Source organism: Lactuca saligna, chromosome 8, assembly GCF_052625555.1.
Source record: "Lactuca saligna cultivar CGN05327 chromosome 8, ASM5262555v1, whole genome shotgun sequence".
Taxonomy (NCBI): Eukaryota; Viridiplantae; Streptophyta; class Magnoliopsida; order Asterales; family Asteraceae; genus Lactuca; species Lactuca saligna.
The window spans coordinates 2,067,840-2,083,511 of NC_136424.1; the positions used below are offsets into that span (position 1 = coordinate 2,067,840).

At 32.6% G+C, this 15,672-nt stretch overlaps 1 protein-coding gene across 1 annotated transcript; it reads right to left on the reverse strand.

Moving 5' to 3' along the window:
- Positions 1–3,714: 3,714 nt before the first annotated feature.
- On the reverse strand, positions 3,715–7,313 carry LOC145012389 (phospholipase A(1) LCAT3-like). Its single transcript, XM_078971187.1, has 11 exons — positions 7,028–7,313; positions 6,437–6,528; positions 6,201–6,328; positions 5,976–6,111; positions 5,726–5,777; positions 5,405–5,505; positions 5,108–5,287; positions 4,867–5,024; positions 4,297–4,351; positions 4,130–4,183; positions 3,715–4,044 (listed from the first exon to the last, which is right to left on the reverse strand). The coding sequence occupies exons 1-11, from the start codon at positions 7,242–7,244 to the stop codon at positions 3,871–3,873; spliced, it is 1,347 nt and encodes a 448-aa protein (XP_078827313.1). The 5' UTR covers positions 7,245–7,313; the 3' UTR covers positions 3,715–3,870.
- Between the last annotated feature and the right edge of the window lie 8,359 nt (positions 7,314–15,672).

The window sequence follows — 15,672 nt, forward strand, 5'->3', positions numbered from 1 at the left end:
GTTTTACTGATTAGCCTGTTGAAGATCTAATCGATCTAAGAGTTTTCAACTCATCACTTGTGATCATTTATGAGTGGCTCGTGAACGACTAAAGAAGTACTTATACAAGAAGCAATGACTAAAGACTTTCGAGGTAGGTGAGAAAGTGATTTTTAAAGTCTCAAATTGTATAGGTTAGAATTACAAACATAGTTGGAGGGGACCCATAATGTATTTCATGTTTGCTGCTTACAGAAGTTCTTAGAGGATGAGCCTATCATTCTACCATTGGAGGAGCTTCGAGTTGATGAGTTGAAGCATTTGGTTGAGGAACCCGAGGTTATTCTAAAGCGTGAGACCAAATAGTTGTGCAAGAAGAGGGTGAAGCTCATGAAGTTCCTATGGAAGAACAAGCATGGTGATGATATGACTTAGGAGCTTAAGGATAGCATAAGGGCTCATTATCCTAGGCTATTTGTTCTGGTTTCTGATTCTAAGATAGAATTCTATTAAGGATGGGAGGAATGTAAGGACCCAAAATTCTTATTTCGTCAACGAGGTTAGTTTCTGCTATGTTTTCCGTTAAGTTCACATTTTATCATGGTTAGAACTTAGTTACAAGGGCTAAAGTGTAAGAAAATGATTATTGACCATGTATATGGGTCATAGGGTAATTTTTCTCATACTTTGAGGGCTTGACTTGTAACTTATGATGTATATAATAAATCTTAACCCTAAAATCTGAGAATTACTTCTCATTTGCAGCTACCAAACACTTAGAGAGATTTCTTTAGAGGGTTTCCATATTCAGATTTGTGAAGAAGGTGATACCATTTTTAGTGGAGTTTAGGTTGGTATTCTTGGATTGCTCTCCTTATCAATCCAATCTCTTGTAGCATCTCGATTTCACAGGAGGTATGTGATGTTTTCCTTGTGTTTCTTCTATTTCTTTTGGTCACACTCATGAGGAAGCCTTGGATGATGCAAAAGTCCATGGATTAAGAGTGTTGCTAGTCTCTTTTAGTGTTCTAGCCATTATGAACGCTTGGTTATGGTCTTGGAGTGTTAAAATCATCCCAAAAGGGGTGTTAACTGGACCTAGTTTAGAGACTAGATGATTGGAAAAAAAAATCCTTGTGACTGTTAGCATTCCCATGGAACAGTATACTACTGACCATGACATGGTGATGGGAGGGGTCGTGTTTCCTGATCGCCACTTACGGACCAACTGCGATGTGACACGTACATAGCCACGACGCGCTTTCTAGACATGACAATTTATGTTCTATTTGTAATATATTTCTAATCAGGCCTTTGTGTGATCTGTTAGGGGGCTTAATTGCTTGTTGGAAGGTATTCTCCTATGTTCATAACCTTACATATCTTGGACAATAGTTGAGTCTTGATGCAATTCAAGTACTTTTTTAGGAAATTACATATCCTAGAATTAGTGGATTGAATCTAGAATGTTGTAGGATGCATGTGTCCTGATTATGAGTGGTTTGTATGTTAGGAATGTTGATTCCTTTCTATGATTGAAAGTTTATGATGTATTAATTGCTAGACTCTCGTTATGATACTTTGGTGTGAAATGTGTAATAGGTTCATGTTAGAAAGAAAGATATGTGTATATTGTGTGTGATGATTGAAGGTTGTGATTTCCTGGAAATATTTGTCTGTGATGATTAGGGCAACACATACTAGTGATATAATATGCATTGATGATGAAATGATAATATATACATGATTATATATTGATGAAAAATGCTTTAACTTTGTATGCTATATTTGCATGTTTATATGGTGGGGAGTTTGGAAGTAATATGTCGTTAATATTAACAATAACTGAGAATAATTACTTAGGTAGATCAGTGAGGAATGTTGTGTAACCCTTGTGTGACGAATTAAAATAATATTAAGTAAAATAGGGAATACACTGGTGGGGTTAAGGGGTAACAACCTAGACTTAGGTGTGTATCCTATTCGGATTTCGTGATGGCTTAATAGGTTGGAATAGCTTAAGCCAATAGTGACTCCGAGTGGTTTTTCTAGACAACCATTTAGTACATGGTTCGTGGTTTCGAGGAAGGGAGTGATGTTGGCGTGGTGATGGTGCTAAATCAAACATCGTGTTTGGGTGGAAAGTTTCTAGTGATGGGAAACAATGATTAATTACCACTCTCGAATGACAGCGTATGAAATTGTACCTGCATCATCAGAGTAGAGAATGCATCACATTAGGGTAATGTTACCGGTGAGATTCATGTCTCACTTTGTGCATTTGGTCGAGCCGCTCACGTTAGTAGTGAATGAGGTCATTACCTCTTAGGTTAGTGATGGACCTAGTATAGGGAAGGGTCGAATCGGTCACTTAGTAGTGATCAGGGTTTTACATTTTGGTTTAGTGATGGACCTATGAGTAAAGTTTTTACCTTATGGTTTAGTGATGGACCCAATGGTCCGGATAGTGAAGATTAATATTTATAAAATATTGAACGATGAATAATGAAGGTAAATACTAGTGTAAACTCAAGTGAAGATTAATATACTAGAGGGATGATTGTGTGATGTTATGAATGTGTGTAAATGAATGCATGTTATGCCATGATTGTTTTACCTACTATGTGATATCTGTTTCCTAACATCACATTCATAACATCACTAAGGTGTTGTTTGTTTTTTTGGAAAAAAACCTCTTTACACCTCTTATTGTTGCGCGGTGCAGCACACGTGCAACATTTTTCATCTCGCAGTTGTTTGTTTTTCAGAAGTCTCGGACTAAAAAACATATGTGCGTGTTTTTCTTGGCGCAACATTTGTTTAGCCTCTTCCAACATTTTCTTCTTTTATTCTTGCTAAAATATTGATTATATATTGCTGAGATGTTATTTCACTTTTTTTTTCGGTTTTTTTTTTTTTTTTTTATCCTTGTTGATTTTTTTTTATATTGAATAATAATAATTTGTTGATGAAATATCATTATTTTATGCTAAAATATCTTTATTTTTTGTTAAAATATCATTATTTTTGCTAAAATATCATAAATTTTTACCGAAATGTTATACATTATTAAATTTTCGGTATTAAAAAACTATTTTTGGATTATAAAATTAGTTTATTTTAAATTTTTAATATCTGCAGCAGCATGTATATGTTAAAAAAACAAGCACACTTCTTATTACAATCTGCAGCCGTTTGGTCCACCTCTTCTACTGCAGAGTGTAGCAGAGGTGGTCTGCAGACTTTATGGATTTTTGCTTCAAAAAAAACAAACACAACATCATTCTTGATAACCAAACATGCATTAAAGTTGTGAGTTGTTAGGGTCGTTAGTCATCGTTGATGAGGTGGATCGACACTAGATCCGAGTGCCTTTATTTTTATACATATTATAATATGGTTTATGAATTTTAAACAACTTGATACTCGAGTTTTATGAAAACAGTGTTGGATGATTTATTATTTATTCAAAAAAAAAAATCGGTTTGAAATTTAGAATGTTAAATGAAACATCCATGAATAGGGTATTAGAGTGTACCTTCCTTTTTTACGTTCGTTATAGAACACAGTGGCGGACCTATGTGGAGAATTTGGGGTGCCGGGCCACTGTTCGATTTCCGGCTCGTAGTGTAAAAAAAAAAAAATTAAATTAAATCTTTTTTTTAGGTACACATCCGCTTGAAGTATGAGGGACACCCCTACTAAAATAGTCTCACATATTGTATTTGTAGAGAATGGAAAAAAAACGGCCACCAAAGTAGAAAGTTTTAATTACATACACGAACTAAAAAAGTAATTTCTAATTATCCACATTGGCAATAACTTGGCATGATTGCTAAGTTAAGATACAACACACAACTATATGTTATTATTAACCATGAACCAAAAGCTTCAACCCAAACCAAAATCAACAACTTTGGAGATTTTAACACCAACACGTGTAGTGTTGCTCTGTAGTTGGAGTCCCAACCACTTGCGTATGTATTCAAATACAGTTTCATCTCTTAATAGTCCCCGATGAGCACCAGGGATCCCCACCCTTTCTATTGCTGGAAATCCATCTGCCTGTTGTATTTGTTTAAATGAAAAGCCACTTAAATACACACCCTACATATAACATATGAGAAATAAGGTAGGATACAGTAAGTACCATTGCTGACTCAGCGGGAACTGTAGCGTCTCCATCCACATATGAGTATTCAGGCTGCAAAAAAGTAAAAAGAAAAAAAAATAGATAAATATGTCCAGAGAGAGAGAGAGAGCAAGGAAGGAAGGTGATGCCAGATATAATATAGGTAAAGGATTTTAAAGACTTACTGATGTGTGACATATCTCAGATGGGTCGTTGATTGGATCAGTTTCCGATCCATAACTGCAGATGAGTGTATATATATATATATATATATATATATATATATATATATATATATATATATATATTTGAGCACACACAAGTTTTCAATCACAAAACACAATAAACATCATAATCATAATCATGGTATTAGTGATGCAAAGAAGGGGTACAGTGCTGAAAATTTACAACTCTAATTCAAAAAAGGGTATAAATACTTGTTTATGTGGTGAAGTTTCAGTTTTTTCCACATTTATGCAAAGTGGTTTTTTAGACGAAATCTGTAAGCGCATTTCATTCTAATCATATAACAACTTTTGCTTTTTAACTGATTAAAACATGGTTGCATGATTGTGTCAGTTGCATAAACTTGTAAAACTGAAACATTTGTCCCATAAATTTGTAGATAAAAAGGCAATGTCAGAAAAACAGAATGTTTATCTGACATTTGCCCTAAAAAGAAACATTTTTGCATAAGTCGGTAACCGCATTGATGCATGGATAAACATTTAACAGATTCATATATTATAACATACCAAACATCAAAAGGGGTATCCAATGATGTTCCATAAATGTTATAAAAATCAATCCCTTCGGGAAGCTGCACACTGTTTAGCATCTTGCGTGTAGTGGCTGCCCATTTGTAGATGGAAGAATTGAATGGCAAAGGTATCGTCTTCTTGTTGTACTCTATCTGTCAAGTTTACACAAATCACTCGGATCACATTCAGAAGTCAAAGGTTGACTTGTTTTGGGGACATATATAATATAAATTACCTCATTGTCCTTCAATGCTTCTTCAAACAGCCCCACACAACCAGATGGGTCATAAGTTTCCAGTTTGGCTGAATCTTGTCCATTTTCTGAACGGTTTCTCCATACGAAAATTTCAGGTTGCTTTCTCCATTGGAACTCAGGATTAGGCAGCATCTCATATATTGATGGGCATTCCACCAACTAAAAGCACAAAAGGAGACAACTGAATCGCCTTCATTTTTATAGCTAATGAATCTTTTGTTTCCAGTCATTATATTTTAAACCAGGAGATGAATGTCAAAATAAAAAAAAAAATACCAGTTGATGCATTGACCACCTTGACACAAAGAAATAGCTTTCAAGTCCCTCCACAAACTGTAATCCGGTTAACAGAGAATCATTGATGCATCCTGGTGCACCTGATACACATATACCTAAACATTAGCTTGCTCAAAAAGTATTTAGTATCTACTACTACTCCCTCATGTGCAAAAACTAAAAGATGTAAATATGATACAGATGCACACAGCACACATACTTGGTTTCAAGGATAATCTCTTCTTGGATTTCTTAACCACACATAAAAATATTCTTTAACATCATTTATGCAAAACAACAGTTAATAAAAATGGGTCTTACCTTGGAAAGGGGTTGCAATGGTTATCCACTTATTCACATACTTGGAAAAGACCTATATTATATATATATATATATATATATATATATATATATATATATATATATATATATATATATATATATATATATATATATATATATATTAGAAAGCAAGTAGATCACATGTCATGTTCTTCATGTTATTACAGCACATTTGTGTGATAAACAGGTAAAAAAAAAAAAACAAACTTCAATGGTTGTATGTGCATACATCAGAATGGAGTGATATGAAACATGATACTAGCAATCCACCCATGGAGTGTGATATAAGGTTGACTTTTTTGCCCCCGGAAGCTTTATATGCAGTCTCTAGCTTTTCCTTGAGGCCATCCATTGACTGGTCAATTCTGCCAACAAAAATACATGTGACTCGGTTATTTTCTTTTGAATTTTTTTGACACCTCCCTTAATTACCAAAAATGCTCAAGTCACCTACCTATTGCTTTGTCGGAAGTCGTATCCATATCCAAATAATGTGCTTCCTTTCTTGTATCCACATTTAATAAGCATATCGATCATGTCATGGAAGTGGTATACATCTGTCACGTGTAAACATTTTATCCACTGAAAAGCCAAAATATACGAGAATTTATATCAATATACAAGACACTACTTATTCTTGTATGCAGTTGATAAAAAAGAAAAACATAATAGATGATGCTAGTAACTTACATATGAAGGATCCAAAATATCAATGGCATATAGTCCATAATCATCTTGTGGAACCACAATATCAGAACTATCATCCAATACTTCAGTGTAGCCTGAAAATCCAAAACACATGACATGTACTTGTTAGCGTGCCATATTAATAAAATCCCCATATTCAATTCATTTCACATTTCATCACTATCTTGATCAGCATAACAAAATTGATTTGATTAAGACAGCCACCTGCTGCTAATCAAATAAGTAATAACTCACTTACCTGCTATAACCATTTGAAATAACAGATTACGAACCCTTAATATAATCCCATGAGATTTCAATTTTGAATTACCCACAGATCCAAAAGAAAATTAAAACTACTGCCGGTAAAGATATGATAGCAGAATTTTAGATGCCTCATTTGATTCCACAAAGAATCACCCATTAACAAAAAAAAAAACACAAAAGATCAGCTTCATTCATATACCAAAAAAAAAGGGCTTTATAACTGTATATGGAAGCTACGATGTTTTCCTTTAAACCCGGTTAGTAAAAAGAAAGAGACGCTAAAAAAGGACACAAAGCATAGAGATTTTAGAGAGAAAGAGAATGCACCAGTGTCGGGATTGTAGAGGGACCAGACTCTCTTTCGGAACTCCAAATCAGCAAGAAGAATACGGACCCAAACACGGGTCGTGACCCCGAACCAGCTCTTTGGCTTCGAATTCAGAATAGTCCCACCAACGCCACTCACCAGAAGTACCGGGTTAAGATCAGCCACATCGCCACCGGAACTCCGATTGTCGAAGCACCACCATTTTCCGCCCACCATTTCTTAATTCCCCCTCCTTCGGGAAATGAAATGTAGCACGTGAGTAGTTAGGAGTTTCCTTGTAAGAAAAGAAGTCTGTAAGATCATAAAATATAAAATATATTATCCTTAGTAATAAAAGTAGGTGAATTTCTACGCAACTGTTACCCAGAAACGAAATATATATATATATATATATATATATATATATATATATATATATATATATATATATATATATATATATATATATATATATATATATATATAAAATAGTAGGTAAGTTGTTAAATTTGATATGATAATTTGTATATTAAGTTGATATAATATATTAATTATTTCAAATTATATGATAATATATATATATATATATATATATATATATATATATATATATATATATATATATATATAATCTCAATCGTTTAAATGACTCTACATACAAGTTATTTATTAATTAAATTAAATATAATATATGATTTAATGTTATTTATAGTTGTTATTGTTAATTAATTTTTTAAAATTTATTTGTTTAATATTTTAATTTCTATCATTGTAATTATTTAAAATATCAAACATTATTTTTGTTTTTAAAAGTAACAATATAAGCATTCATATAGTTTTATTTTTAACTATTGTTATTATAAGTTATTTAAAGCTAGTTATTTGAAAACTTTTAATAATTATAAAAATATATTTAGGAAATATTTTAGTTAATTTAAGATTAAATTTTAATTTTTGCATTTAGCACTACAATTTATCACTTAACTATTTACAAAATATTTTTTGTGTTTTTAAGTTAAACTGAAATTTATATTTAAATTCACCATGTAATATTATATTTAAAATTAACAACTTAAGTATTTTATCAAAATTGTTCAAAAGTTGTAGTTTTAAAATGATAATGACATGCAACAACATATTAAAACTAATAAATTAAGTATAATATGCTAAAAGTTAAAGACATAACTTTATAAATAGAAGTAAAGATATTATTTGAATATTGAAATTTAGTTTATCTATGACTACACTTTAGGTTTGAAATTTAGTTTATATATGATTACATTTTAAGTTAAACATAATTTATAATCATTATTAGAAAGAAACTAAAAAATCATGGGAGTTTCAAATTAATGTGGTTAAAGAAAAAATGTTTCATTTATAAGTATATACTAGGCGTAACATCACGCGTTGCGCAAGAATGTATTAAAGTGGTTAAAATAATTATGGGGAAAAATAGAAATATGTTGAAATTTACGTTTTTAGTCATGTTTTGGGCATTAACCGAATTATCAAATAACATAAAAATTCATCAACTTATATTGTGATACTATCTAATATAGTTCATACCTTATACATTTTACTTTTACTTTTACAATATCCAATATATATTATAAGTTTTTGTATAACATTAATATAATCTATTTTCCTTAACATAATGTCATACCATATTCTCCCTAGTGGAACAATAGTCAATGGAAAACTACGACTTCTCGGTAAAGGTTGTGTTGTATTTTGTTATCAACATGTTCCCCTTTTCCAAAGCTAAGAACTCCAATTCAATCTCCTTCTTGATACCTTCACTACAGAACAACTCCTCAACCTTCTTGCTGAGAATTTCCCAAGTCATAACAGATCAAGCAACCTCAGTAAGTCTTTTGTCAACTGCATTTCAAAACTGTAATGTCTTTCCCTCATACATCCTCACATCATAGTTAACTTTCTAGCGCTTGGTAAAATCACCCCACCGAAAGGTCCAATTCATCTTCATAATACAACATAAGCACTCCAAAGGTACTTCCATGACAGCCACCAGCCCCTCCAAACAGCTCCCTCTTAATCGGTTACTACATCACTGAGTGGATCTTGACACCATCCTCAACAAGTCCTCCCTTAAAGTCACCCTCGGATGGCAGTAACCTGGAAGCTCACATCGCTCACTGTAACTGAGCAATCTCTACATCTTGTTTCATCATCACGTTTTCTTAACTGCTCGTGCAAGTCGGCAATGATGGTAGCACTCCCCATGATGTGCCCATTCTAAGCCGAATTTTTGTGCTCGATGTGAGTAGGTTGTACCCACGACTTGCGATCGTTCAGTGGGTTTTGGGAAATGAATGGAACTCGAACCTCATGCTTGTTATTTTTTTCGCTTGCTCCACCTGAGCCGTTTTTTTCAAGTGTTCCAAACATTTTCCTGGATATAGGAAAATTTTATTCTCATTACAACATAATGAAGAGAGAGGTCTATGTAATTTAGGCAACTATTGTAAAACTCTCACCATACACTCTCTCCCTTAAGAGTCTAAAGCATCTAATTGATCTAATCTATACTATCAGTCTGAACACCAACCTCTGTATTCAGTTCACTCACAACATGAATCTAATACCAACTTGTAACGTCATGAATCTAATACCATCTTGGATATTGTTAGTTTACAGTTTTTAATTAATAAACTATAAAAAAAATTATGAACCGGGTACCCGGTACCGGAGCCGGAACCACCGGTTCTGGTTCCGGTTTCAAAATTTCAAGAACCGCCGGTTCCGGTTCCAAACAATTAGGGCGGGTACCCGCCTTTGCTCACCCCTAATTAACATACAAATCACATGTGATTCACATATGAATCACATTTACATATGACATCATATGTGAATTACATTTGATTTTCATATAAATCACATGCGATTTACATGTGAATCAATGTGATTTACATGTGAATCAATATATGATTAATATGTGAATCACATTTGATTTACATGTGAATCACATGTGATTTATATGTGAATCACATGTGATTTACATGTGAATCATATATGATTCATATGTGAACCAAATGTGATTTACATGTGAACCAAATGTGATTTACATGTGAATTAAATATATAAATCCCTCTTAGACATTTGGTCAAACAGCTAGTGTGCAAATATTTGTTCTTGGAAATGAATACAAATTAGAAGAAAAAAAGGTTTATAGTTTATACCTATTGAAAGCAATTTATTTCGTGTGAAATGAATCAAAAATCAAATCGGAAACCGAGAGCTTACCAAATCAAACTATTTCATTATGTTGTGAAAAGGAGTTTAGTTTGTAGACACCACCTGAGCATAACCATGCAAACTTGATGGTGTTAAGTGTTTTCAATTCGGAATTATATCATATGAACATATGCAAATCAAAATCCTAACTATTTAATGGTTTTAAAATGATTTTTTTTTGTAGAAAGTTGTTTTATAAGCATACCTGGAGTATATTATTCTAGTAAGTATGCTTTGTTACTGCTTTGATTTGACTTTATCCTCCTTCAAGAGAAATAAAGAAAAAAAATACTAAACACAATGAGCCTAAACAAATATAAACATTATAAAAAAACAATTCAATAATGAAATCAATAATTCTTCATGCAAAGAGTACACATAATCCATTGATAAAAGACAAGCTAATCACCATAATATACAATGCATTCATTGATTAAAAAAAAGATAATTCCTTATACAGATATCTTCATTAAAATGTTCTGATTACAATGAAAAGTAATGACATAAGGCAAAATCCTTTTCAATCTTTATACAACTAGATTTTATGGACACAATCACCAACATATACTATAATATTATTACAAAAATATAAAATACTTTTAGTTTCACTTATCAACCACTCAAAGCAGATAAATAGAACAAACGAACCAACCTTTTTGTGTTGAGGTATGTTGGTCTTGTGTTTGGATATAGCAACAGACCGTAAGAAGCCTCCGATTGCATCAACTAAACCTCGTGAAATAAAATCATTACCAGTCCATACTCCCCTTGAGCAATTTCATCTACTTATCCACATGCAGGTACTATAATTATCAATTTATCATTAGTTTTTATTACTGATTAATGAGCGCCTTAAATTCTTAAATATTGACACCATGCACTTAGTGTATCAAATTTCAAATAAAGATTTTGGTTCTTAATTTACATCGATTTTATAAACAAAAACATGTCGATTTTCAATCAAATAATATCTATAATTTACAAAATTTGTAAAAGTCTATTGGAAACGTTTTTCCAAACAACTATACACCAAATCAAATATTTAACTTGAGATGTTTACTTTATCCTCAAACATTTAATTCAAAATTCAATTACAGTTATTAAAAAAATCAATTACAATGAATAAGATAATCATGTACCAGGGATGATGAATTCATGATGCGATATTAGATCTGGAATTTAGAAAGAGGTGCGATCTATGGAGGTTGAGACCACATACAACGGTGATTATGTAATCTACGACGGTAGATGTGTGATTGGAAAAAAGGCATTGACGGTAGAATATCTCGCCAGTTCGAAGTGATCTACAGATGCGGTTGGAAAGACTTTTTCAAATCTACCAAATCAATAGATCAACAACGTTTTAGTTTGATTCCAGATCTTCAGTGGTGGCGTCAAGGCGAAGGTGATCGTTGTGGTTGACATTGACAGCGGAAGAAAGCATTGAATGTGAGTCGGTGAAGTACATGAGAGAGAGAGAGAGACTAATGTGGCAATGTTTCAATTAATCGATAGTTTAATTTGTTGATTTTTCTTATTGCCACGTATACCCAATTTACCCCAATTGTTCGGTAATAAAAACCTAAAATGTTGTTAATTTGACTCATATTTACAATAATGTCATGATCAATTTAAGCCTTTAATTAATTTAATCTAATGTTCCACTTTTAGTTCTTGGGTTCTAGGGAAACTATGAGTTCTCAAATGATCATTCATATATATATATATATATATATATATATATATATATATATATATATATATATATATATATATATATATACATATGTTCAAATGAGAATATTTTTTTTGGATTGATAACATTTTTTGTCTATCACATTAATAACACGTGTTTTTTTTGCGATTATCTTTAGGGGTATTTTCGTAACTTTGTCTGTTATAAACGATTATTTTATCTGATTCATGTACATGTTTGACGCAAGCTCAATAGTATCATTTGAATATAGAGTGACTCAATTCGATTTTTTCGCAATTCACCCTAAATCCCAGTGATTTCTAGGATTTTTCTTCCAAAATTTTATACTTGTTGTTGGATTAATGATGGACCTATGAGGGGAGTTTTTACCTTACAGGTTAGTGATGGACCCAGAGGAGGGCATAGTGAAGATTGATATTCATAAAATATTAAAAGATAAATAATGGAGGTAAATACTAGTGTAAACTCAAAAGAAGATAAATATACAAGAGTGATGATTATGTGATGTATGTGATGTTATGCAATGTGTGTAAATAAATGCATGCAATGTGATGATTGTTTAACCCACTATAGGATATGTGTTTCATTAACAATGCACTTATGGTTAACTCACTTAGATTTTGCTAACACTTGTTTCTATTCTTGTTGCTTTCGCCTTGCATTGGTACACGTAGCGTGATTAATGGTTTGGTGAGGATGGGGACTTTAGGTAGTTATATATTAGATGTTACCTTAATGATGATACCATCTTGGATATGTTTTGAGTTTTCATTTGTTTGTAGTTTTTGCAAACTTATACATTGATGCGTGTTTTTTTGGATATTTTAGTAACGCTTGTGATTCACATGTAAATCACATTTGGTTCACATATAAATCATATATGATTCACATGTAAATCACATGTGATTCACATGTAAATCACATGTAAATTGATAACTTCATTTTATTTACTTCTTTTTATAGTTTTTTTAGCACATTCCATTCGCATTTTAGTTAATTTCCATGCATATTTTCCTTTTTGTTATCTTTATGACCATTTCGGGTATTTTCTAGTTTCTTGAGCATTATTGCAGATTTTAAGGAAACTAGCGGAGCGGGACTTTTGGTAGGCGATTGGACTTGAAGAGCAATGGGGATTTCGTGCTTGATGGTTGTGGAGATGATTCATGGAGTGGGCTTGTCGATTGCTTGAAGATGCAGAAGTGTTGAACTTTAAATTTGAAAGGGCGCGAGAGAATTCTTGAGTGTGCATGATCGATGTTTAGGAGTTTGCGGAAGTTTTGAGTGATGTGGAAAGACAAATTGGGCTTTAGTTGAAGAAATATTGAAGAAAAATGGACTAGGAACTGACTGGATCTGAATTGGGCCAATGGATTAGCTTTGGGGGCCCAAGACTTGAAGGAAGCCCAAAAATCTCGTTGAAGCTCGCGGCCTGCGTAAGATTACCCGCGGCCCGCATGGATTCCTAACAAGGGCAATTTCGGGATTTTGCTAAGAGCTCTATATTGAGTAGGTTGGTGTGCCTCTTTAACATCATCTTGGAGGTCCGATTTTGATACTTTCTCTCTGGAGTTTAGAGCACTTTTGGAGGCCAAGAACACTTGAAGAATATCTTCTTTTCATCTCTTGATTCATGTCAAATGTTTGGTACAATCTTAACTAACTTTGCTTCTTTGAGTTTAGTCATGCTTGGCTAAACTAATCTTGGTTGAATTTTTGTTGAATCCTTTGAAATTTTGTTGAATGTTGAAGAATCCATGAATTTGTTCTTAAATCTTTATGGAAATGTTTTGTGTTTTAACATATTATCACTACTAGTATGTTTTTATTCATGAGTTTAAATGTGTTTGTGGTGATTAGTTGGCTAATTTCTTGATTAAGTAAAGAATCCTCAAATTAGCAAGCAACAAATGATTTTTGTGTTGTTTTTGCCTCACACAATCATAAAAACATTTTCTCCAACATGGTAGTGAAAGCAATTGACTCCTCTTGGATTTGGTGACTTTTTGGTTCTTAATGCTAGTTAACTTTCACTAATTACATGCTATTTGGAATTAGTGACTTTGACTAAGGAAATTGTTATGAGCTTCTCTAGCCATTTCAACAATTAAGAAAAGTCTAGGTAATCTCAAGCTTCTTGAATTACTATAGCCAAATTAAGGATTTAAATCAAAGTATTGCACCATTGGATTCTAATGATATGTTCATCAAAAGTCAAAGTGAGGAAACTTTAAGTCAACCATTTCTTCCTTATTGATTTTACATCAAATCCTTATTTTTGTTCAAATTGTCTATTTAAATCATAGTTAATTCTAGTTTGTTTCAAGTATTTCAAAACACCAAAACCCCCCATTTTATTTTTATTGTTATTTCACAAGTATTTTTACAAAGAGATTTTTCATAGAGTTATAAATTGAACCAATCTCCGTGAATTCGACCCCTTTACCACTATACACTATTTTAGTGTGTAGTATTTAGGGTTATTAATTTTGTTGGCCTCGACAACCACCATAAATCACATGTGATTCACATGCAAATCACATGTGATTCACATATTAATCATATTTGATTCACATGTAAATCACATTGATTCACATGTAAATCGCATGTGATTTATATGAAAATCAAATGTAATTCACATATGATGTTGTCACACCCCAAAACCAGGAACGGCGGAAACGTTCTGGGGCGGAGGACGTCATGTATAATATCAACAACAATGTAAAGTAGTAAACAAGCAACAACATCATCCATTGCATTAATAATATAATTATTATACAAATGTGTTGTGTCAAATTTTGATAAACACTAAAGCAAAAATCAAAATGAAAGATAAGTCTTGAACAAGCTCCATCTTCCTTTCTCCTTGCATTGGTACCTGTCTATGATGACCTGAGGATACAAGTAATTTTGAAAGCGAGTATCAGCTTTAAAGCTGGTGAGATCATAAGTATTTAGTGTCTTAATTTGTATGTGAGAAAATGTAAGTATATGTACTTAAAAGTATTGAAAGTGTATATGAACTGTAAGTGTTTGAAAAACCCTAGAATCCCTATGATTCCTATTAATAACAAAAGGAGTCTTCTACCAAGACCTAACTATTCTGAATGTAGTCTTCTACCAAGACCTAACTGTTCTAAATGTAGTCTTCTACCAAGACCTAACTGTTCTGCATGTGTGTGTCTCTTGTAAGAGGATGTATTTTCCAAAGTATAACTATCATTATCCAAAGATATAGTTTGCACATTTATGTTTAAGTGAGGTTATCACTAAAAATATGTAAATGGAAAAATTACCGTAGTACTAAAACGTAGCTCTAAAAGGACTACTACCGTACTAACTACCTTAAACCGTATTTTAGGCTAAGGCATTCTGTGATAAATTACACCATACTATCGACTAGTAACAACGACAAATGAATGGTCGTAATAACGGAATGATGTTTGGCACCCGCAGACCTGCAGGTCCGGCTGTAGCTAGCAGCAAGGTGTAGGATTGTCAATCCAGTATAGATCTATACGCAAACTCACGCTCTCCCTTCAAGAGAATTCTGGCCGCAACTCAAGTCATGAGGTTTTAAGTCATGCTCCGATTTAAATCACAGTAACTCACGTATTCTCGTATATGTAATGTAATGTACTGTTCTAGCTGTAATGTAATGAACTGTTCTAGCAAGTATAGTAATGTAATGAA

Excerpts from the sequence above, each read along its gene's own strand:
- LOC145012389 (XM_078971187.1), bottom strand. The coding sequence starts at position 7,244 with ATGGTGGGCGGAAAATGGTGGTGCTTCGACAATCGGAGTTCCGGTGGC. Across the intron at positions 5,778-5,975 it reads TCATATCACTCCATTCTGAT|GTCTTTTCCAAGTATGTGAA; the intron begins GTATGCACATAC and ends TATATAATATAG. Across the intron at positions 4,184-4,296 it reads CTGAGATATGTCACACATCA|CCTGAATACTCATATGTGGA; the intron begins GTAAGTCTTTAA and ends ACTTTTTTGCAG.